This window comes from Psittacula echo (assembly GCF_963264785.1).
Source record: "Psittacula echo genome assembly, chromosome: 30".
NCBI classification, from domain to species: Eukaryota; Metazoa; Chordata; class Aves; order Psittaciformes; family Psittacidae; genus Psittacula; species Psittacula echo.
The window spans coordinates 471,679-496,312 of NC_137765.1; the positions used below are offsets into that span (position 1 = coordinate 471,679).

The window sequence follows — 24,634 nt, forward strand, 5'->3', positions numbered from 1 at the left end:
CATCGGGGACCCCCCCCATGGAGCCGCCCCCCCCCCCCCCCCCCAAAGACACGGGAGCGGCTGAGGCCTGGCCCGCGGCCTGAGGTGAGGGGATGTGGGGGGACATAGGGCGTAAATGGGGTCTTTAGGGGGTTTAAAGGGGTATTTGGGGGGGATGAGGGGTACTTGGGCTCTCGGAGGGGTTTTATGGGGCTCAAGGGGGTATTTAGGAAGGTTTGGGGGTCCGGGGGGGGCATTTAAGGGGCTCAAGGGGGTATTTGGGGGGGCCTAAATGGGGTCTGGGGGGTATTTAGGGGGCTCAAGGGGGTGTTTGAGGGGACCTAAGGGGTATTTGGGGGTCCAGGGGGGTATTTAGGGGGCTCAAAGGGGTATTGGGGGGGGCTAGGGGGGTATTTGGGGTTTGGGAGGGGATTTAGGGGGCTCAAGGCGGTATTTGGGGGGGTTCTGGGAGTGTTTGGGGTCTGGAGGGGATTTAGGGGGCTCAATGGGGTGTTTGGGGGGACCTAAGGGGTATTTGGGGGTCCGGGGGGGGGGTATTTAGGGGGCTCAAGGGGTATTTGTGGGGACATGAGGCATATTTGGGGATCTGAGGGGGTATTTGGGGGGCTCAATGTAGTGTTTGGGGGGCCTGGAGGGTGTTTGGGGGCCTGGGGGGGATTTAGGGGTCTCATGGGGGTATTTGGCGGGGAGCTGGGGGGTATTTAGGGACCTGGGGGGATTTAGGGGGCTCAAGGGGGTATTTGGGGGTCGGGGGGGGGTAAATGGGGGGTATTTCGGGAGCTCAAAGGGATATTTGGGAGCCTGGGGGTGATTTAGGGGTCTCTGTGGGGTATTTGGGGAGCCCTGGGCGGTATTTGGGGGGTATCATAAGCACCCACTGCTCCCCCCAGGGGCCCCCCAAACCCACCCCCCCCCCCTTCACCCCCTCACCATGGGCGCCCCCCATGCCCAGAGCAGGGCCTCACTCTTCACATGTGTTTATTGCTCCGCAGGGACAGCCCCCCCCACCCCAATCCCACCCTGGCCCCCCCCCCTTTTCCCTGCAGATCCATCCGTGCATCCCAAAGGAATGTGCTGGAAGGCGGAGGCTGCACCCGGAGCGCTGCAGGGGGGATGTGGCAAGCAGACGGGTGCCGATGGGAGCCCCTCATCACCAAGGGGGTGCTGGACGGGGGTAGTTTTGGGGTGCCCCGTTTAGGGGTGCCCCTCGCACACCCATGGGAGCTGGCTGGTGCAGGGGTAATCGTACCACAGAGCATCCTCCCTCACTGCTGCACAGTTCTCCTGGCGCCCACCATTGGGCTCGCTCCTGTGCCAAGAGCTGTGACAAAAGAGGGGGGGATCAGGACACTTTAGGGGTGTCCCTGGCCCCCCAAACCCCATCCCGTTGTCCCCAGCACCCATAGGGCTCTACCTGCTTTCCCAGGACAAGATGGACCCGTTGGCTCGCTTCCAGGTCCCTTCCACCTCTTCATCCCGGATGCCGAGCCAGGAGGAGCTTTGCAGCATGGTCCGGATGTGATCCTGGGGGCAAAGGCGGTGTCACCCCATGGCACAGCCCCCCGCAAAGCCCTTGGGGACAGCAAGGGGACACCAGGTAGGACCTGATGCCATAACAGCCCTCAGCACTGGCACAGCCTCTGCCTGGGGGTAGGGGGGCTCATTGGGGTCTCGGCTATCCTAGGACTGGTTTAAGTCCTGTATAGTCAGGGTTAGGGCTGAGTTAGAACCTCATGGAGGATCTTAGGGTTGACTTAAGCCCTATGTATTTAGAGTTAGGGCTGGGCTAGAGCCTCATTGGGGTCTGAAGGATCTTAGGGTTAGCTTAAGTCCTATATAGGCAGGGTTAGGGCTGGGTTAAAGCCCTGTTGGGGTTTGGGCTACCTTGGGGTTAGGTTGAGTCCTATGAGTACATGCAGAGTTAGGTTTAGGATAGGATTACAATTACAGATAATGAGGTTGGGGTTGTGGTTGAGGACAGGTTTAAGGTCAGTCTTAGGGGTAGGTCTGGGGTTATGGTTAGGATTAGGCTTAAGTTTAGGGATTTTAGGGTTAGGGATGGATTAGAAAGAGGTTTCAGATGGATTTGGGTCGCTATGAGATTGATGGCTCAGATTAGGAATGAGGTTGGGCTTAATTGTAGGCTCTAGGGTGTAAAGTTTAGGTAGAGCTTAAGGTGAGGTCACCCCAAACCTATCATAGTGTTCCTTGTAGGGCTTCACCTGAGGCTTCCCTGCCCCTTCCCAATACCCCCCTTCCTGGCTGTGCCCCTCACCTTCTCTTCAGGCCCATCCACCTCCAGGAGCTGAGCCCCTAGGAGCGAGCAGAAGCGCTGGGCGTTCTCCCAGGAAGCGGCTGTCTTGGAGTACAAATAGCAGGAATTCCGGAAGTGGAGCCACCCTTTGGAGCAAGGGGGACAGCCTGCGGGACGGGGGCACAGAAAAGTGGGGTCACCCCCCCCAAAGGGAGCTGCAAGAGCCCGTAACACGGCCCTGGCCAGGGACACAACCCTGAGCATCCCCCCTGGGTTAGAGCCCTGCTGGGCTTTGGGTTAAATCCTATAGATTAAGGTTTAGGACTGGCTTGGGGTCCCATTAGGGTTTAAAGTGGGTTAGGATTAGGTTAAATCCTGTCTATTTAGAGTTCTAACTGGGTTAGGATTAGGTTAAATTTTATCTCTTTAGGGTTTAAACTGGGTTAGGATTAGGTTAAATCCTATTTAGCGTTTAAACTGGGTTAGAATTGGGTTAAATCTTGTCTATTTAGGGTTCTAGCTGGGTTAGAATTAGGCTAAATCCTGTCTATTTAGGCTTCTAACTGGGTTAGGATTAGGTTAAATCCTATTTGGAGTTTTAACTAGGTTAGGATTAGGTTAAATCCTATCTATTTAGGGTTTAAAGTGGGTTAGGATTAGGTTAAATCCTATTTGGGGTTTTAACTAGGTTAGCATTTGGTTAAATCCTATCTATTTACGGTTATAACTGGATTAGGATTAGGTTAAATCCTCCATTAGGGTTTGAGCTTGGTTTAGGTTAGGTTAAACCACCCTAAAAGGGTCAGCTCAGGTCCAGCGCCCTGCTACAGCCTGCCTTTAGCTTAAGCCATATCCATGCCAGTTTAGGGCTATCCTTGGGATGAAGGATGCTGGGACCTACAGGAGCGGGAGCAGACGTCATCCTTGCTCCCCTGGACCACCCAGCGGCTCCACGGCCCGTCCCCGGTGTAGAGCATCACCGTGCGCTGCTGGTTGTTGCCATAGTTGAAGTAGAGGTCATATCCAGCCAGCGCCAGCAGCCCTCCATCCCGGCATTCCCAACGCTGCAGCTTGCCATCATCCCGGCACGGCTCCAGCCTCACCAGGGCCAAGGTTTGGCCACGGGTGGCTGTGACACAGCGCTGGCTCTGCCAGCCCCACAACCGGCCCCCTTGGAGCCATTGGAAGCGTTGGGAAGCAGCACCGGGCCGGCACGTGGTCGCCGTCAACTGGTGCCCGTCGGCCTCAATGCACTTGCGGTGGTCTTCGTTGTAGAGCAGGAAGGAACGGGAGGCTGGGAAGGTAAGAGAAGGTCCAAGGAATGGATCCTGCCCCTTTGCCCTGGTGAGATCCCACTGGGATGCTGCATCCAGCTCTGGTGTCCTCTAGGGAGCAAGGCCAGAGGAGGACGAGCAGGGGCTGGGGCAGTTCCCGTATGGAGCCAAGCTGAGGACATTGGGGCTGGAGGAGCTGCATGGAGACCTCAGAGCAGCTTCCAGGGTCTGAAGGGGGCTCCAGGGATGTGGAGAGGGAATTTCATCAGGGATAGGACAATGGTGATGGGTTCAAACTGAAACAGGGAAGTTCAGGTTGGAGATAAGGAAGTTCTTCCCTGGGAGGGTGGTGGGACACTGGGATGGGTTGGATGGAAAAGGTCTGGATGAAGCATCCCTGTTCAAGGCCAGGTTGGACACAGAGCATGGAGCAACCTGCTCCAAGGTGTCCCTTCCACATTGGAACTGAATCTTAAGGTCTTTTCCAACCCAAACCATTCCATGAATCCATGATACCCAGGGATTGAGGACACATCCATGGAGAAGGAGGGAAGGGGGGAACACACATGCCATGGACACGCACCCACATTCGGCATCGCCTTCGCCTTCTCTGCCTCCAGCTCCGCCGTCAGGGCTGCAACTGATGGGGACACAGGGACATGGTCACCCTGTCACCGTGTCTACAGCAGGGCTGGTGTGGAGGGGTGCTGAGCACCCAGAACCCCCCCTAGAGACCCCAATCATAGCAATTCCCAATCATAGGAAGTTCTTCCCTGAGAAGGTGGTGGGACACTGGGATGGGTTGGATGGAGCAGGATTGGGTGCCCCATCCCTCGCAGTGTCCAAGGCCAGGTTGGAGCAACCTGCTCTAGTGGAAGGTGTCCTTGCCCATGGCAGGATAACCTTAAGCTCCCTTCCAACCCAACCCATTCCATGATTCCCATGGGGCTCCCCAATCCCTATGGACCATCACTACTCACTGTGCCGTGAGCCGATGGTGAGGAAGAGGATGTTCATCAGCACCGAGACCCCCAGGGCCACGGTGGCCACCAGCACCAGCTTCCCTTTGGAGCAGCCCTTGGATGGAGCTGGGGACACGGGACGGGTTGTCTTTGGGCTTGGTGATGATGGCTCTGCCCTTGTCCATGCTGGCTCTGGCACATGCTTCTGGCTTGGGGTGACCTCAAGAGGGTCCAGGGGCTCGTAGGGGTTCTCCTCTGTGGGGCACAAGGTGCTGTGGGGCAGTGGGGGGCAGCTGGGGGGTCATCCCCTACCCAGTGCCACCAGCATCCCTTAGAGCATGAGGATGCTCCAAGGGTGGGATCTGGAGTCTCCATCGGTGTCACCATTCACCTCCTTGGACACTGGGGGCCACCAACACCCCCCCACCATGGACAACCTCCTTGGATGCCAGGTATGGAGATGGGGACACCCTAAGGGTGGGAATGGGGGGGTCCCCTTTGGTGCCACCACCCCTCCGGGGACCCCTCTTGAGGATCCCTCTTTGGGTACCCCAAGGACAGCCATTGGGTACCAGGGATGGAGATGGGGACCCCCCTTTCTTGCCACCACCCCTGCTCATGGGAACAAAGTAAGACCCCAAAAGGGACATTGGGATGTCCATTAAGGACAATGGGGCTGCTGGGCTCCCCCCCCCCCCCCAAGCACACCCAGCACCCAAGGGTGCTCCCTACCTTCCCCCTTGCCAGGTCCTGGCACCCACTTTTGCCCCTGGCTGGGCTCCACGTTGCCGTACATGGTCCCTGTGGTGTCCCCAATGAGTGTCACCACTGATAAACCCTGTGGGAAGTGGTGCTGGGGGGGGCCGGATGTGCCCTCACCCCAGGGATGGGCCTCAAAGGGGCCCCCCAGCACCCTAAAGCTTGGCTCAGCACCATGGGTGCTGGTGAAGGCCCCAGTGTCCCTCTAATCAGGATGCACCCATGGCACTGCCCATGGTGTCCCTGTCCTCAGGTTGTCCTTGTCCCCAGAGTGTCCTTCTCCCCAGGGTGTCCTGATGCCATTCCCCCCCATGCAGGAAGAGCCGGGTGCTATCAGCACCCACCAGCACCCAGCTCACTGCATCCGGTGATGGGTGTGAGGTCGGGTGTGCTGGGGGGGCAATGGGTGTCCCATGGACACACTGGGTGTCCCATTGTGGTGCTGGGTGTCCCATGGTGGTGCCGGGTGTCCATGGTGCTACCGGATGTCCCATCACGGTCCCCATCGATCCAGTGTCCCCTCTCCCACCTCCCAATCCCGGGATGTTCCCGCGGTGCAGCGCGGCCGCCAGGCGGCGCCATAACCACGAGCGGAGGGGAGAGGAAGGATCGGGAATACCTGGAATGGGGACACCGGGAACGGGGAGAAGCCATTGGGGACCCAGGGAGGAGCCGGTACCGGGGCTGCCCCCCTCCCCTGGAGCCGCTTGGGGCCGTTTCCTCTTGTCCCATCCCTTGGGAGCAGAGCCCAGCCCCGTCCTGGCCCTGCACCGGTGCTGCTCCAGGCCAGGATGGTGCTGGAATTCTTGGCTCCCAGCTCCATCAATCCGCACCCGCAGCTCCTTTTCCATGAGGAAAACCAGCGCTGCAATGGGGCTGGTGTGGCCCAAGTGGGGGTTTGGGGCTGAACCTCATCCCATGGTTCCAGATCCATATGGAGCCCCTCCAGCAGCTACAGGTTCCCAACCAACCTGGTGTCACTTGGGTGCCCTCCATCCCCTCATCCAGAGCATCAGTGCAGAAAAGAACCACTGACCCCAATCCAAGCCCCACTGGATCCCAATCCCAACTGGATCCAAATCCCGAGCTCCATTGGATCCCAATCCCCATCGGATCCAAGCCCCATTGGATGATGTGAGGCATGGGCTGAGCCTCATTGCATTCCAAACCAAGCCCCACTGGATATCAATCCAAACCCTACTGTATCCCCATCCTGATCCCCACTGGATCCCAAACCCAAGCCCCATTGGATGCCAAACCCAAGCCTCATCAGATCCCCATCCAAGCCCCACTGGATTCCCATCCTGATCTCCATTGGATGCCAAGCCCCATTGGATGCCAAACCCAAGCCTCATCAGATCCCCATCCAAGCCCCACTGGTTGATGTGAGCCATGGGCTGAGCCCCACTGCATCCCAAACCAAGCCGCACTGGATCCCCATCCTGATCCCCTTTGGATCCCAATCCAAGCCCCATTGGATGGCAAACCCAAGCCTCATGACATCCCCATCCAAGTCCCACTGGATGATGTGAGCCATGGGCTGAGCCCCCCTGGATCCCAAACTCAAGCCCCATTGCATCCCAAACCGATCCCCATCAGATCCCAATCCCGAGCCACAGGTTGAGCCCCAACGGCTTCCTTTTAATTAATAATCTCAAGGATTGATTAAAAACGGAACTTTTCAACCGCTTTTGGTGGTAAATAACAACAATGGAGTAAAAAAAACCCCACAGGATCAGGACCATGGAGAGCACCAAACCCCCCCTCCATGGAGAGGGGCTTGGCCCAGTGCAACAGTGCAGGAGAGAGGGAAAGGGGGATCCTGGAGCCCCCCGTGCCCCCCTCCCGGCTTTGGGATGAACCGGGATGAGTGGGAAAGTACTGTGAAGGGGCAATGGAAACAGGGAGGCCCCTGCGGGGGGAGGTAGTGGCGGCTCCGGGGCTCTTTGGGGTCACATCTGGGGTGCAGAGGGGTTCTGGGGCTGGCTCGAGCGGTGCCGAAGGGAATTCTCCTCCTCCATCTGGGAATAGATGGGATATGGGATGGGGACAGGGGATGGGGACACGGGACGGGGACACGGGATGGGGACAGGGGAGCACCCATGGGCCCATTTGGGACCATGCTCAGGCTCAGGGCACCCTTTAGGCCCCCCCAGCCCAGGTGCAGCCCATTCTGAGGCCCCCCCATGGCACTCACAGCCCCCGTGGCGCCGGTGCTGGCCCGTTCCGAAGGGGCGGCCACATCCTGCTCATCCCGGGGGGGGTCCAGTTCCTCGTCCTCATAGTCTGTGACGTCATCAGATTCCTCTGGGGGGGGGCACAAGGAGAGGGTTGGGATTGGGACTGGATTGGGATCGGGATCAGGTTGGGATTGGGATCAGGACTGAGACCAGGATCAGGACAGGGATCAGGGTCGGGACTGGGATCGGGGTCGGGACTGGGATCAGGATCAGGACTGGGATCAGGATTGGGATTGGGATCAGGGTTGAGATAGGGACTGGGATCAGGATTGGAATTGGGATCAGGGTCGGGATTGGGATCAGGATCAGGACTGGGATCAGCATCGGGATGGGGATCAGGATCAAGACTGGGATCGGGATTGGAATCAGGACTGGGATCAGGATCGGGATTGGGATCAGTTTCAGGATGGGGATCAGGTTTGGGATGGGGATCAGGATCAGGACTGGGACTGGGATCAGGATTGGGATTGGGATCAGGATCTGGATGGGGATCAGGATCAGGACTGGGATAAGGATGGGGAGCCCCATTCCCAGCTCACCTTCGGCGCAGGGCTGCGCTGGCTCGATGCGGGACACCATCTCAGCCAGGTCAATGAAGTGAGTCTTGAGCACCTACAGGGGGACAAAGGGACCCCAAAGAGCCCCCCCCATGCATGAGGGTGGAAGAGGGAGGAGAGGAGAAGGTGACAGGAGGAGGACACAAGGATGATGGGGAGGGTGATGGAGAGGGACCACAAGGGGACCGGGATGCTGAGGGGCACCTGAGATGGACCAAGGGGACAGAAAGATGCTGGGGAGGGACCAGGAGAAGGGAAACCCCTTAAAGCCAAGGTGCCAGGTCCAGGGTGTCCCCAGGGTGCCACCACCCCCCAGGAGCTGGTGTCCCCCCATGCTCACGTCCACGCGCTCGATGTCGCAGAAGTCGGCCCATCGCCGGTCCTTCACCATCTTCTCAATGATGTCGTACTGGCTCCAGTGGTCGAAGACCATCTTGCCATGGTGGTACCCAACTTCCTGCAGGGGGTGGCCACAGAAGCTGGAGAACCCGGAAGGACAGCCCAGACACCCAACTGATGGGCAAGGACACCCAGCTGGTGGCCGAAGACACCCAACTGGTGGTCCAGGACACACAAATGATGGTCCAGGCACCCAAATGATGGCCAAAGACACCCAACTGATGGTCCAGGACACCCAACTGCTGGTCCAGGACACCGAACTGATGGCCCAGGACACCCAACTGATGGCCTAGGACACCCAAATGATGGCCCAGGCACCCAAATGATAGCCTAGGACACCCAACTGATGGCCCAGGACACCCAACTGATGGCCAAGGACACCCAACTGATGGCCCAGGACACCCAACTGATGGCCTAGGACACCCAAATGATGGCCCAGGCACCCAAATGATAGCCCAGGACACCCAACTGATGGCCCAGGACACCCAACTGATGGCCAAGGACACCCAACTGATGGCCCAGGACACCCAACTGATGGGCAAGGACACCCAGCTGGTGGCCGAAGACACCCAACTGGTGGCCAAGGACACCCAACTGATGGCCCAGGACACCCAACTGATGGCCAAGGACACCCAACTGATGGCCCAGGACACCCAAATGATTGCCCAGGACACCCAACTGATGGCTGAAGAACCCCAACCCATGGCTTGGAGCACCCGATTGATGGCGTGAAGCTGGTCCAGGCCACCCCAGTGACCTTCTCCCCCCCTCAACTCACATAGATCTCATCGAACTTGCCAAAGTCCATGGTCTTGAAGCTGTCGATGGGGGGCCGGATGTACTGGCAGTAGGAGCTGGACTTCACCACCTCGAGCTGCCGCACGCAGGACACGTAGGCCAGGCGGGACTGGATCTCGGCCATGTCGGGCACCTACAAGGGTGAGGAGCTCACCAGCATCCCATGGGCCTCACCTTGACCCTTCCATCCAACCTCCTCTTCACCCATCCACCCATCCTCACCTTGACCCTTCCACCCAACCCCACCTTGACCCTTCCACCCAACCCCACTTTGACCCTTCCACCCATCCTCACCTTGACCCTTCCACCCATCCTCACCTTGACCCTTCCACCCATCCTCACCTTGACCCTTCAACACATCCTCACCTTGACCCTTCCACTCAACCTCCCTTGCCCCTTCCACCCAACCCCACCTTGCCCCTTCCACCCAACCCCACCTTGCCCCTTCCACCCAACCCCACCTTGACCCTTCCACCCAACCCCACTTTGACCCTTCCACCCATCCTCACCTTGACCCTTCCACCCATCCTCACCTTGACCCTTCAACACATCCTCACCTTGACCCTTCCACTCAACCTCCCTTGCCCCTTCCACCCAACCCCACCTTGCCCCTTCCACCCATCCTCACCTTGACCTTCTCAGCCCAGGGGTTGAGGCGCTTCCAGAGGAGCCACCAGCCAGACAAAGTGTCCCCATAGTTGCACAGGTCCGTCTCGTCCTGGCTTCCCACGTCGATGGCCACCACAGTCTTGGCCCCCATGCTGCGGGCGATGTCAGCTGTGGGTAGAAGAGAAGAAGCTGGGTCAACAGCATCATGGTCAAGCCCTGCTCTGAGCCCATGGTGAGAGCTGGTGCCATGAATGGAGCAGGGATGGTCCATGAGGCCAAAGCCACACTGGGGCTCATGGTGGGAGAAGCAGTGTCCCATTGGGTGCCAGAGGTGGTGGTAGGAGCCCATTGGTAGGACGCGCCAATGGGCAGCGGTGATGGGGCAAAGAGAGGGCACAGGCAAGCGGCAGTGTCTGTGGTGGGATGCAAAGGAGCATGGAGGTGCCCCAGGAGGACGTCAGCAGATGACAGGAGGTGTATGGGGATGGTCTGAACATGGAGGAGGTTGGAGATGCTGCAGGAGGATGCCTGGTGCTGAGGACATCAAGAGGTGACGATGGGACGTGAAGAAAGGTGGTTTGCATCACCATGGAGATGTTCCAGGAGGACATCAGGAGATGATGGGAGGTGGATGGAGATGGCTTAAACATGGAAGAGGTTGGAGATGCTGCAGGAGGATGCCTGGTGCTGAGGATGTCAAGAAGTGATGATGGGATGTGAAGGAAGGTGGTTTGCATCACCATGGAGATGCTCCAGGAGGACATCAGGAGATGATGGGAGGTGGACGGAGATGGCTTGAACATGGAGGAGGTTGGAGATGCTCCAGGAGGATGCCTGGTGCTGAGGACGTCAAGAAGTGATGATTCAAGATGGAAGGAGGTCATTTGGATAAGAAGGGAGATGAAGGTGCTGGGGCCACCAAGAGACGATGATGCAGGATGGAGGAAGGTGGCTTTGACCAAAGACACCAAAACATGGTGCAGGATGGAGGAAGGTCACCTGCACATGAAGGAGGATGACAACATCCTGAGAGGGCACCTGGTGCCAAGGACACCAAGAGCTGGTAGAAAATACATGGAGGTGTCTTGCAGGTGAAGGAGGATGGAGAAGCTCAAGGAGGAGCTGAGACCATCAAGAGAGGACAATGAGAGATGGACAAACGTGGCTTTGCACGTGATGGAGCATGAAGGTGCCCCAGGAGGACACCCAATGCTGAGAGCACTGAAGCTGGTGCAGGATGGAGGGAGGTGGCCTGCAGGAGAACAGAGATACCCTCAGAGAACACCCAATGCCAAGAAGAGGATGATGCAGGCGGTTGGCATCAAAGGAACATGAGGATGCTCTGGAAGTGCTGAGGATACCAAGGATGCTGCAAGATGAAGGCCTGCATCTTGTGTGTGAAGAAGCATGAAGATGAGAAGCCACCAGATAGGGAGGACACCAAGAGATGATGCAACATGAAAGGTGGTGGGACACTGGCACAAGGTGCCCAGAGAAGCTGTGGATGCCCCATCCCTGGCAGTGCTCAAGGCCAGGTTGGATGGGGCTTGGAGCAACCTCCTCTAGTGGAAGGTGTCCCTGCCCATGGAATTGGATGAGCTTCAAGGTCCCTTCCAACCCAATCCATTCCATGATTCCCTATGGAGAACACCAAGAGATGCTGCCAGATGGAGGCACATGAAGACGCCAACAACGAAACCATCAGGAAGATGCAAAACCAAGCCAGATGTCCCAACTCCAACCTCACCATCTCCAACCATTGAGAACCCACCTCATGGTGGCCACGTAGCCCCCACCCAGCCACTCGCCACCACCTCCAAGGCCAGGCCAGAGTGACGGTGATGGTGTGGAGCTGCTACTTGCCTGGCAGGTTGTTGATGTAACCACCATCCATCAGTAAGTTGCCATCCTTGGGGTCACAGAGTGGTGGCAGGTACCCAGAAAGGGTCATGCTGGCTCGCACGTAGCGCCAGAGCGAGCCTACGCCAGCAGGAACAAACCCAATGAGCACAACCCACCTGAGACCCCTCCTTGGGGCTGCCCCTCGCCCCTGCCCAGGGACGTCTACAGCCCATGGGGGCACCCATGGGTGGTAGAGGAACCCAACTGCGCGTCCTTGACTTTGGCTGTTGGTAAAGCTCAACTTGGGATGGGACATGGGTTTGGGAGGTGGGTTCTTGGAGGGGTTGGTGGTCCCGGTGAGGGAGATGCTGACCTGGGACATTGTTAACATAGCAGCCATCCACGAGCCAGTGGCTGTCCTTGGGGTCGCAGAGAGGAGGCAGGTAGGGGGTGTAAGAGGTACTGGCTCGGACGTAGCGCCAAAGGCTGCCTGCCGGAGGGAGAGGACATGGTCATGGCCATGGAGGCCCCAGCAGTAGGTGACCAAGGAGGTTTGGAGCCCCAGAACCAAGCCAGCCAGGATGGGGGAAGGACGGAGATGCTGGTTAGGGGTGGTGAGCAGGGATTAGTTGGCATTAGAAGCCAGAGGAACAGGCAGAGCAAGAGCAAGGCTGCTCTGGGAAGCCACCACAGGCAGCCTCGTGGATGGCTCAATGTCCCAGGTGAGCTCCAACACCAGGCAAGGAGGAGGGGCAGCCACCACTGTGTCCCACCACCACCGCGATGTCCCCACCACCACCGCGATGTCCCCACCACCACCACATCATCCCCATCACCACCACATCATCCCCATCACCACCACATCATCCCCATCACCACATCATCCCCATTACCACCACATCATCCCCATCACCACCACATCATCCCCATTACCACCACATCATCCCCATCACCACCACATCATCCCCATCACCACCACATCATCCCCATCACCACCACATCATCCCCATCACCACATCATCCCCATCACCACCACATCATCCCCATCACCACATCATCCCCATCACCACCACATCATCCCCATCACCACAACATCATCCCCATCACCACATCATCCCCATCACCACCACATCATCCCCATCACCACCACATCATCCCCATCACCACCACATCATCCCCATCACCACCACATCATCCCCATCACCACCACATCATCCCCACCACCACATTGACCCCACCACCACCACATCATGCCCATGCTGCTCATGCTGTGAGCGTGGGTTATGGGGTTAGTGGTGAGCAGCTATGTTAGAGGAGACACACACATGCTCGAGGTGTCAGGGTGAAGCTTCACCCCCCACTTCTGCTCCCAACCCCACCAGGCACAGGCAGACCCTCACTGGGAGCTGAGCCTGGGGGGGTGACCAGGTTGGGCTTGATGATGCTTAAAGGTCTTCTCCAACCTGATTGATTCTGTTGGAAGCCAGCACTGCCTGGACTCACCAGGAGCCCTCCAAGCCCTTTCCTGGCTGGACCAGGATGTGTCTTCTCCTTGGGACATGGCAAACCTTCCCCCATGGAGCAGCGACACGTTTTGGGGTGCTGGTGAGGAAGGTCCCCACAAAGGGGGCTGTGGTAGCACCAGAGAATTTCTCCATGGAGTCCTTACCATCCGTGTGCACCCGCATGGTGGAGGCCGTGATGTCGGTTGTGACGTTGAAGTAAGGCAGCCACAGGTCCTGTGGGGACAAGATGGGGTGGGTGACACTGTGGGGACACTGTGGGGTGGGTGAGGAGCTGCTCAGGACCCTCACCATGGGGGGGTGACCCACCTCAATCTGCTTGTCCTGGAAAACCTTGTTGATGCTGTCATTGAAGGCTGAGCCCGAAAACATGGAGGTGATGGGGTAGGTGAGGTCCAGGACAGTCGCAAACACTGAGTTCATGCACTGGAGGAGGAGGAGGAGGAGAGAAAGGAGAGAGAAGGAGGAGGAAAGAAGGAAGAGAGAAGAAAGAAGGAGGAGATAGAAAGAGGGAGAAAGGAGAAGGAAAGAAGGAGGAGAAGGAGAAGAGAAGGAAGAAGAGAGATGGAGAAAGAGGAAGAAGGAGAAGAAGAGGAGGAGGACGAGAGAAGGAAGAAGAAAGGGGAGAAAGAAGTAGAAAGAAGGAAGAAAGGAGAAAGAAGGACAAGAAGAGGAGGAAGAGAGAAGGAGAAGGAAGAGAACAAGGGAAGAACAAGGGAAGAGAAGGAGGAGAAGAAAAGCAGGAGGTAAAAAGGATGAGGAGGGAGAAGGAGAAGAGAAGAAGGGAAGGAGGAAAGAAAGAGGAAAGGAGGTGGAAGAAAGAAGAGTAAGAAGAAAAGGGGGAGGAAGAAGAATAAGGAGAGAAGAAGATGAGGAACAAGGTAGAGGAGAAGGAGGAGGAAGAGACGGAGTTAGAATAAGGAGAGAAGGCGAAGGAGGAGGAATAAGAGGAAGGAGAAGACACAGGAAGAAGAGGAAGAGGAACAGGAGGAAAGAGACACTTCCCCCGGCAGGAAGGTCCTTCTCTGTGGTGGGGCCATGCCCTGGCACCCACCTTGGCCCACTCCCGCGCCCGCTGCCTGGTGCTGTCAGCACAGCGCTCCTCAGCGTAGAGCGCCCCGATGAAGGCACCGATGGAGGTGCCACCAACCATGTCAATGGGGATCCCCGACTCCTCCATCGCCTTGATCACCCCGATGTGGGAGCAGCCCCTGGGCAAAGAGGAGGATGGATGAGATGGGGACCTCCGCACGCCACCGAGTCCCATCCTTGGTGTGGCACCGACCTGGCTCCGCCACCACCCAGGACGAGGGCGATGGTGTTGCCGGTGAGGACCCGCGCCAGGCGGGAGAAGTCGCTGTGGATGTCGGCCTTCCTCTTATACAACTTCTCATATGTCTCCTGCTGTGGATGCGATGGCCATTGGGTGCCAATGAGAGAGGTGGACCACCAAGGCCACCTCTAGGACACACACACGTACCAGCCTGGCCGGGTTCCGCCGCGTGAAGATATGCTTGGGACACCTGATGTGGAGGTGACCCGAGCACCAACTGCGCATGTTGAGCCACTCAACGGTGCGGGAAGGGCCGGGACCACCCTCGCGGTGGAGGAGAACCAACTGCTTCAGAGCCCGCACTGCCGTGTTCTCTAGCATCTGCTCCAGCTGTAGAAGCCATCAGCCACCCACTGCCATGGGGTCCCACCACCTCCTACCTCCTCAAGCTCACCTTTCCCACCATTGGCTCTTGGTCACCCATCCCTACAATGAGGATGCAGTCAGCCTGACGTATGCACCGCACGGTCCAGGAGGTCAAGGTGGAGTCGGTCAGGTAGAGGACAATGCGGTGGCTGTCCTCCTGCTGTGCCAACCACCCCGAGAGGCGGTACTCCTGGATGCTGCCGAGATGGAGGGGTCAGCAGGTGGCACGGTGATGGTGGGTCGCTGCTGATGGTCCTCCCAATGGGAGTTACCTGTCCAGCGCCAAGTAGCCCAGGTTGATACGGAGGACGTCGCTGGTGAGGAGCAAAGTGGGACCTGGAAGAGGTGGGACATGGTCACCACCATGCTGTGGTCACCATTGTGCCATGGGGCTGTTGTCACCAGGTCATGGATGCTACCATGCCATGGGGCTGTAGTCACCATCATGCTGTGGTCATCATCATGCCCATGGGGCTGTGGTCACCACCGTATCATAGTCACCATTGTGCCATGAGATTGTGGTTGCAACCATGCTGTGGTCACCACTGTGCCATGGTGCTGTGGTCACCAGTTCATGGATGGTACCATGCCATGGGGTTGTGGTCAGCACCATGCTGTGGTCATCATCATTGCCATGGGGTTGTGGTCACCATCATCCTGTGGTTGCCAGCATGCCCATGGGGTTGTGGTCATTAGGTCATGATAGCAACCATGCCATGGGGCTGTGGTCACAACCATGCTGTGGTCATCATCATGTCAAGGGGCTGTGGTCACCAGGTCATGGATGGTACCATGCCATGGGGCTGTGGTCACCACCATGCTGTGGTCATCATCACTGCCATGGGGCTGTGGTCACAACCATGCCATGGTCATCATTGTGCTATGCAATTGTGGTCACCACCATGCTGTGGTCACCACTGCACTGGCACTCACCGATGGCATCAAGAGCGTGCTTGAGCTCCAGCGAGAAGGCCACGGCGGGGACACTGTCACACACCGGCAGCACTGCCACCGTCGAGAGGTTGCTGGTGGGGTTGATGGGCTCCGAGCTGGAGGCCATGCCCAAGCCAGAGCCTACATAGACAGGACCACAGGGAGGTGGACACCTTCCATGCGCTGCTCTGAAGATGGCCACCAGCCCTGGAGAAGCCACCTTGTTGTCCCCAGTCCCTTTAGGACCTACTTGCAAAGGGCGCGCGGAGCTGCTGCAGGTTTCCCAAGATCTTCTGACTCAGGAGGTGGATGAGGCGGGTGACAACCTGCAGGAGCCAGGATGGGGATGGCATCAGCCCCATGGAGTCATCAGACCTGGCAGGGCTTCCTAAGCTGGACCCTGAACTAGTGTCCCATGTGCTTTTTTGGGTGCCACCACCACCACCTCAGAGAGGGACACCCATTGAGGACCTCTGCTGGCTGGAAGGGACACATGGACATTCTCCTTCCATAGGAAGAGGGTGAAGACCCCAGGATGGAGGATCTGGAGGTACCTGGGGGTATCTGCGCTTGATGTTGTTCAAGGTGCCCTCAGGCAGCTTGGCCAGCTCCGAGTCCCGCACCGCATGGACCGTGGTGGCACGAGGCTGCCGGGTGAGGGCTTCCACCTGCAGTAGAAGACACGTGGCCATGATGCACCATCCAGACGTCCACGGTGGCCACCCCACAGCCCTGCCATGGCTCTCACCACCCCGATGAGGTCTGCACGGCCATACTCCCCAACCAGCTCCTTCTTGCCACTGCCCTTCTGGATGACGGAGCGGAGGCGCCCATTGAGCACGATGTAGGTACAGTCTGACTTGTCACCCTGCCTGGGGGACACCACCAGTGTGTGGAGCTCAGGACCTCAGCCCCATGCCAACGTGGTGCTCCCCAAGGTGAGGTGGGCACCCATCCCTTGGTACCCACCTGTAGAGCGCCCGCCCGGCCTCCACTGCCATCCAGTCAATGGCAAAGTCCATCTGGCGCACGAAGGGGGACATACGGGCCACCACGATGTGGGCAACGGTCAGCACCACGCTGGGCTGCTCTCGCATGATGCTATAGGCCAAGAGCAGTTGGGGGGACCCCCAAGAGATACCACCTTGAGAATCCCCTTTGGAATCAACCCTTTGCCCCCAAAGCTCCTCCACTCACTCGTAGAAATCCATCTTGGACATCTTGAGGAAGGTGCAGTCACGGTTGGCCTTGATGGTGTAGATGAGGGGCTCACCAGTGAGCACGCCCAGTTGTCCCACCATCTCTCCAGGTTGGGTCAAGAAGAGGAAGACATGTTCTGCCTTGTCAATCATCTGCTGGTACACGTGCAGGCAGCCACATATGACAAAGTAGAGGCTCGCGTCCTGCCAAGATGTCACCCCATCACCATTGGAGGCCACCTGAGATCCTCAGCATCACTTGGGGCCTTTCTTCTGGTTCTCTTCACAAGGTGTTTTGCAACCTCCAGATGGCTCTGGGGATCGTTCCTGACCTCTGTCACCCATAGGGCAGGAGTAGGACGAGGAGCACCCCATGGAGAAGAAGGGTGACGGGAGCAGCTCCCCAAAACCCAAACCAACCTGTTCCCCTTCACAGGCAATGACCGTCCCAGCCTTGGCGTGATAGAGCTGAACACGGTCATCGAGGAGAGAAGGGTCCTAGAAGGAAGAACAGCATCACATGAGGTGATGGGGACCACAGCAAGGAGACAGGGGGCAATGGGGACAACCACAAAGTGATGGAGGACCACCCCAAAGAGATAGGGGACCACCATGAAGTGATGGGGATCCACCATGACGTGAATGGAGCCACCACAAAGTGATGAAGACCCACCACAAGACCACAAGAACCCATCATGAAGCAACATGAACCACTACAAAGCAAGAGAGGACCAACATGAAGTGACGAGGACCACCGTGAAGCCACGGGGGACCACCACAAAGCCCCAGAGGAGCTGTTTCTGCTCTCACCTCCAGCTTCATGAGCTTGCCCAGCTCTTGCTTGGCAGTCTCCAAGATGGTGCTGCTCTGGCTGCCCTGGTATGGTCCCACGGGAGGGTTCATAGGGGTGGGCTCCTCCCTGCCATAGCTGTAGCGGTAGATACCAGATGGCTGCTCCTCCAACGTCACCGTCTTGCGTTCCTTAGGCTCATGGGAGATGGACTATGAGGGAGATGGGACAGGTCCATCACCATCCATGGTCACCCTGGTGGGGCTGGTGAAGGATTTGGGTGGACACAATCATTAGGATTGGAAGGGACCTCTGGAGATCATCTGGGAGGCCAAGGCAGGGCCACCTCCAGCAGGTTACACAGGAATGTGGCCATGGTGGGTTTGGAGTGTCTCCAGATCCCCTTGGATCCTGATCCTGACCAGGGATGGATCAGCTGCTCCCCCAACTCTGTATCTCCATCCCCAGCTCTGTATCTCCATCCTCAACTCTGTATCACCATCCCCAGCTCCATATTTCCATCCCCAGCTCTGTATCTCCATCCCCAACTCTGTATCTCCATCCCCAGCTCCATATCTCCATCCCCAATTCCATATATCCATCCCCAACTCTGTATCTCCATCCCCAATTCCATATCTCCATGCCCAGTTCCACATTTCCATCCCCAGCTCCATACCTCCATCCCCAGCTCCATATCTCCATCCCCAACTCTGTATCTCCATCCTCAATTCCATATCTCCATGCCCCATTCCATATCTCCATGCCCCATTCCATATCTCCATCCCAGCTCCATATCTCCATCCCCAGCTCTGTATCTCCATCCCCAATTCCATATCTCCATGCCCAGTTCCGTATCTCCATCCCCAGCTCTGTCTCCCCCATTCCTTCATCCACATCATTGAGAAACAAGGTGAAGACGACCCTGAAGTATCAACTCCTGCAGAACATCACTGACTATGGGCTTCCAACTGGATTCTCCTCCATTATCCCAACCCTCTTTACCCGGGAGAAGGTGGGAAAGGCGCTGGTCCTGTCTTCCTGCAGCGACACCGAGATGCGCCCGCGCTCGTAGGCCAGGTCGAAGTCAGAGTGAGGACCCTTCTGGATACCTGCAATGGGTGAAGGTGGGGTCACCAGTGTCCAAGACAAGGGTGTTGGATGGGGAATGCAGGATGGGGGTGGACAAGGATGGGAGAGGCAGGATGGGGGTGCACAAGGATGGGAGATGCAAGAACACAGGGTAGGAGAATGCTCTGGGGTGGGGGCCACATGAGTTTGGAAGAGGTCTACAACCCTGGTCGCCCTACATGACCTTGGGACTCCCCAATTCCTTCTCCCAGCCTCTGACCCACCAGCAATGTCCACAGGCATGGAGATGCAGCGGCTCATGGTCGGCCTGGGGGGCTCTGGGCCTCCGGCTTTCAACGGCTCAGCAGCTGGATGAGAAACCACCCTAAGTACAAGCAGCAGAGCCCCCCATCGTGGTGGTACCACCATGGGGAGAGGTTCCAGGGCCCCATTCCCAGCTCCTACCTGGCTCCCGGCCCTCATCCGTGTGGCCGAGGCCGCGCTTGCCGTGGCGGACTGGGCTGGTGCGAGCGGCGTGGCTGGGCTGTGGGAAGAGCTTTGGTGGTTGCATGTCCTACAATGGGGAGCATGAGGAGGGTTGGGGCTCTTCAGAGCCATCCCATGGTGAGGAGGAACTCACGTGGCTGAAGAGCTCATTGGTCAAGCCAAGGTAGTTGTGCAAAGCCAAGAAGGTGACTCGCTGAAGGCGCACCATGATGATCTACAGGGGGTGGAAGAAGCCATCAGTGGTCTCCTGGCACCCCAAGGGGACAACCCCATGGGGGTCCCACCAAGCCAGACCCACCTGCACCATCCGCACCAAGCTCTCGGGGTAGTTCTCAAAGATGGCTGAGAAAGCTTCAACTGGCAACCGGAGGATGGTGGAGTTTGCTGCTGCCCGGGCACTCACTGTCTTGTATGGACGTTGGTGGCCCTAGGTGACACATCGAGGTCCATCTCAGCCATGGATGAGGGATGGTGGCAGCTGGGGGCTGGCAAAGTTCACTGGTGGCACCAGGGTTTTGGCTGGTTGGGCTTGGGGATGGCTATGGCTGGGCTGGGAAGGTTTGGGGACATCTATGGTCAGGTTGGAGGGACTTGGAGTCAACCACTATCAAGCTTAGGAGGCTTGGAGACGGTCACAACCAGGTTTAGGGGGCTTGGGGACAACCATGATCAAGCTTAGAGGGCTTGGGGATGGCCCCAATCAAGCTTAGGGGGGTTGGGGATGGCCATGACCAGGTTTAGGGGACTTAGGGACATGGCTGGCATCGGTACCGTGAGGACATCGACAATGCTGAGCAGGCTGTGCACGCTGTCCCCAGGGAACACCTCCTTCATCACCGTCTCCTTCCCATCCTGCACGGCACAAACTCCCTTTGCTCTTCCCATCTCCATGCCCTTGGTGTCCCCATCCATCCATCCATCCATCCATCCATCCATCCATCCATCCATCCATCTATCCATCCATCCATCCATCCATCCATCTATCCATCCATCCATCCATCCATCCATCTATCCATCCATCATCCATCCATCCATCCATCCATCCATCCATCATCCATCTATCCATCCTTCTTCCATCCATCCATCCATCCATCCATCCCTCCATCCATCCATCTATCCATCCATCCATCCATCCATCCATCATCCATCCATCCATCCATCCATCATCCATCTATCCATCCTTCTTCCATCCATCCATCCATCCATCCATCATCATCCATTCATCATCCATCCATCATCCATCTATCCATCCATCCATCCATCATCCATCTATCCATCCATCCATCATCCATCCATCCATCCGTTCTCCGCCTCCCTTTCCCCTGGCTGTCCCTATCCCTCCCTCCCTGTGCCACCTCCTGGCTGCCCCCATCCACACCGGTTCAGTGAGGATCAGCTCCAGTTTCCCATCCTGCAGCACGTAGATGCTGGAGTCAGCTTGTCCCGGCCGGAAGACGTATTCCCCTTGATGGCACTGCTGGAACACCATGTGCTTGCAGAGCTCCAGGAACAAGGGCTTCTCAAAGTGACCCAGCACCCTGCGGGGACAAGGATGGGGACAAGAGGTGACACAGAGCCCACCAGGAGCTGCTCTGCTCCCCTGGAGCCACCACAGCGATGGGGATGCAGAAGGGAAGAACATCCTTCAGGGGAGCGGTCCAGCCTGTCCCCATGCAAAGCGATTGGATCCTGAGCCCTTGATCCTGCTCCTGACCCCAGGGATGGATCCTGGTCCCCTTGGATCCTAATCCTGACCTCAGGGATGGATCAAGGATGGATCCTGAGCCCAAGGATGGATCCTGGTCCACCTGGACCCTAATCCTGACCCATAGCAATGGATCCTGACCCTCAGAGATGGATCCTGAAGCCCCCTAGAATCCGCTCCTGACCCTCAGGGCTGGATCGTGACCCCAGGGCTGGATCCTGGTCCACTTGGATCCTGCTCCTGAACCTAGAGATGGATCCTGATCCTGACCCCAGGGCTGGATCCTGACCCCAAGGGCTGGATGCTGGTCCCACTGGATCCTGCTCCTAACAGCAGTGATGGATCCTGATCGTGATCCACAGGGATGGATCCTGTTCATGATCCACAGGGATGGATGCTGAAGCGCCTTAGATCCCGTTCCTGACCCCATGGCTGGCTCCTGCTCCCTCTGGATCCTGTTCCTGACCCCATGGCTGGCTCCTGCTCCCTCTGGATCCCATTCCTGACCCCATGGCTGGCTCCTGCTCCCTCTGGATCCCATTCCTGACCCCATGGCTGGCTCCTGCTCCCCCTGAATCCTGTTCCTGACCCCATGGCTGGCTCCTGCTCCCTCTGGATCCCGTTCCTGACCCCATGGCTGGCTCCTGCTCCCCCTGAATCCTGTTCCTGACCCCATGGCTGGCTCCTGCTCCCCCTGAATCCTGTTCCTGACCCCATGGCTGGCTCCTGCTCCCTCTGGATCCCGTTCCTGACCCCATGGCTGGCTCCTGCTCCCTCTGGATCCCGTTCCTGACCCCATGGATGGCTCCTGCTCCCTCTGGATCCCCTTCTCCTGCTCCTTACCGCACGTTCTTGAGCATGAAGAGCACCTCGGAGGGCAGGTGGGAGCTGCCGGTGTCGAACTCGCCCAGGTCGGCCTCCAGCAGCACCGGCGATGGCTCCTTCATCTGCAGCTTCGGCAGCTCCTTCTGCATGTGCAGGAACCTGAGGGACATGGAGGTGGCACCAGGTCATTGCCGGGTGTCCCCTTTGGTGTCCCCATCCCACGGCACCGGCGGGCTCCTCACTTCCTGGCCAGGTTGAACATCCTCAGCCTCCTCTTCATGCGCGGGCGCGAGGCGCTGCAGATGGTGGTGTCCATCAGGGACGACGTGGATTGGGACACCTGAGCGTGGGGACATGGAGGTGGCACTCAATGGGGACACCAAGAAGCCACCAGCACACACATCCCCCCCCTTTGTGGTCACCTCAATGTCACCTTGCGCATGATCTTGCGGCCGTAGAAGAGCATCTTGTCCCGCTTGCGGAAGCGGTACCGCGGGGACTCCTGCTCCACGGCTCCTGGGGACACTGATGGGGACAGGGCAACGGGGACGCTGTCACCTCCCTGTTCCCAAGGCCACCATGGTGGGGACAGAGCAATGGGGATGCTGTCACCTCCCTGTCCCCAAGGCCACCATGGGGGGACACTCACTCTTCAGGCGCAGGCGGCGCAGCAGGACCACGGTGGCCACAGTGATGGCAGCGAAGAAGGTCAAGCCCAGGAAGGCTCCCAGCACCTGCAGAGGGACAGGGGGGGTCCCCAAGGGCATGGGGACAAGTGGGGGGGTGATTGGTGGCACTGCCACTGCGGTGACATGGAGCCATTGGGGGACAGAACATTGTCTTTTGGGGACCTGGGGACAGGTTTGGGGCCCTTCAATGGGAGCTCAGCAGCATTGGGGATGGGGACACCATCCCCTAGGGGACATGGGGACACATTTGGGGCCCTTCAAGGGGTGCTCAGCAGCATTAGGGACCTGCCACCACCCTTTGGGGACACACTGGTGCCCCCTCACCGTGGAGAGCTGCTCCTCACTGAAGAACAGGGCCATCGCAGCCATGGCGGACTCGTCCTGCGGGGACATGGGGACACCCTGGTGACACTCCATGGGGGTGGCTGTCACCCCCCCAGGTCCATGGCGGGGACAGCTCCTACCTCCACCTCCTCCTGCGGCTCCAACTCGCTCTGCCCCATGGCCTCAGCCTGCAGAAAGAGCCCAAAGCCACCGGGTTGGGGACACCCAAGGGACACCTCCACATGGGTGAAACCCCACCAAGGGCTGGCTTTGGTTTGGGGGTTGCTGTGTGATGGGTGCAATAGGGACCCGCCAAGGGTGACATCAAGGGGCCAGGAGGGGACTTCAGTGTCCCCACTTGGGGACTTCAGTGTCCTCTCCATGGTGGGGACAGGAAGAGGTGGCAGGAACACTGTGGTTGCGACAGTGCCTGTGGAGGCCACCAAATGGTGTCACCCATCGTGGTGTCACCCTGTCCCTGTCACCCATGGTGGTGTCACCCTGTCCCTGACACCATCACGGTGTCACCCTGTCTCTGCCACCCATCACGGTGTCACCCTGTCCCTGTCACCCATCACGGTGTCACCCTGCCCCTGTCACCATCACGGTGTCACCCTGTCCCTGCCACCCATCATGGTGTCACCCTGTCCCTGTCACCCATTGTGGTGCCACCCTGCCCCTGTCACCATCAGTGTCACCCTGTTCCTGTCGCCCATCACGGTGTCACCCTGTCCCTATCACACATGGTGGTGTCACCCTGTCCCTGTCAGCATCACAGTGTCATCCTGTTACTGTCACCCATTGTGGTGTCACCCTGTCCCTGTCACCCATGGTTGTGCCACCCTGTCCCTGTCACCCATCACAGCAGCCCTGGTTGTGTCACCTTCATGTCCCCCCCCATCACCTCCCATGGGAGGTGGCAACAGCACCGGGGCCTGGTGATACCCCCATGGGTGACAACAGCCACCCATAGGTGACAACCGCCATTCATGGGTGACAACTGCCCCCCCTCATGGGTGACAACAGCCCCATAGGTGCCAATTACCCCCCTCATTGCTGCCATCACCCCCCCTCCACTATCACCACCCCCGCTTGTTCTACCCCCCCCCGGGGGCAATATTAACACCCCCCCTTTACCCCACCCCCCCCAAGGCCAGTTTTGCCCCCCCATGGCTGCTATTGCCCCATCACCCCCATGTCCTTCAGCCCTCCCTTTACCCCCCCAAAGCAATAACTACCCCCCCCGTGGCTATTATTGCCCCCCCCCCCTTATTACCCCATCCCCAGCCTCTTCTTGCCCCATCCAGGGCAATTGGGGGGAGGGGGGGGGAAAGCTGCCCCTTCCAATATTACCCCCCCCAACAGTTTTGCCTCCTCCCCATTATAGCCCCCCCCATGTTATTGCCCACTCCCCAGGCCGACATTGCCCCCCATAGGCCTGCATTTCCCCCCCCCTTAATACGGCCCCTTAACGGGTCCTGCATCCCCCAAATTCCCCTCTGGATCCCCCCTAATGCCGGTTCTGCCCCTCCGGGCGTTAATTGCCCCCCAACGGACGTTAATGCCCCCCCATAGGCGTTAATGCCCCCCCTCCCGGCCCTCACCGGCCGCCGCCTCACGCCCGGCTCCGGCCCCGGCGCTAACGGAGGTCATGCCCCCTTTAAAGCGGCCCCGCCCC

At 58.3% G+C, this 24,634-nt stretch overlaps 2 protein-coding genes across 3 annotated transcripts; both read right to left on the reverse strand.

Annotated features, from left to right (window-relative positions):
* Positions 1-1,044: 1,044 nt before the first annotated feature.
* LOC308231103 (macrophage mannose receptor 1-like) lies at positions 1,045-5,429 on the reverse strand. Its single transcript, XM_080636212.1, has 7 exons — positions 5,223-5,429; positions 4,509-4,745; positions 4,112-4,168; positions 3,156-3,548; positions 2,276-2,421; positions 1,415-1,524; positions 1,045-1,321 (listed from the first exon to the last, which is right to left on the reverse strand). The coding sequence occupies exons 1-7, from the start codon at positions 5,284-5,286 to the stop codon at positions 1,195-1,197; spliced, it is 1,134 nt and encodes a 377-aa protein (XP_080492338.1). The 5' UTR covers positions 5,287-5,429; the 3' UTR covers positions 1,045-1,194.
* A 1,521-nt stretch (positions 5,430-6,950) lies between these two features.
* Positions 6,951-24,601, reverse strand: PNPLA6 (patatin like domain 6, lysophospholipase). Of its 2 annotated transcripts, XM_080636171.1 has the most exons (35): positions 24,561-24,601; positions 23,097-23,144; positions 22,957-23,013; positions 22,593-22,677; positions 22,377-22,468; positions 22,186-22,283; positions 21,962-22,102; positions 20,792-20,951; positions 20,185-20,265; positions 19,712-19,840; positions 19,547-19,627; positions 19,372-19,450; positions 19,191-19,274; positions 18,841-18,947; positions 17,859-18,050; positions 17,469-17,546; positions 17,047-17,252; positions 16,819-16,950; positions 16,598-16,721; positions 16,404-16,517; positions 16,100-16,175; positions 15,850-15,990; positions 15,189-15,252; positions 14,945-15,113; positions 14,698-14,880; positions 14,503-14,621; positions 14,272-14,428; positions 13,527-13,643; positions 13,364-13,433; positions 9,872-10,020; positions 9,224-9,376; positions 8,387-8,503; positions 8,029-8,101; positions 7,447-7,556; positions 6,951-7,270 (listed from the first exon to the last, which is right to left on the reverse strand). In XM_080636171.1, the coding sequence occupies exons 2-35, from the start codon at positions 23,133-23,135 to the stop codon at positions 7,202-7,204; spliced, it is 3,846 nt and encodes a 1,281-aa protein (XP_080492297.1). In that variant the 5' UTR covers positions 23,136-23,144; positions 24,561-24,601; the 3' UTR covers positions 6,951-7,201. The 2 variants fall into 2 exon arrangements, 1 of the variants encoding a protein (XP_080492297.1); XR_013958609.1 differs by lacking the exons at positions 6,951-7,270; positions 7,447-7,556; positions 8,029-8,101; ... (1 more) ...; positions 9,224-9,376; positions 9,872-10,020 and adding an exon at positions 12,122-12,184 and having other exon boundaries at positions 13,527-14,428.
* Positions 24,602-24,634: the final 33 nt, after the last annotated feature.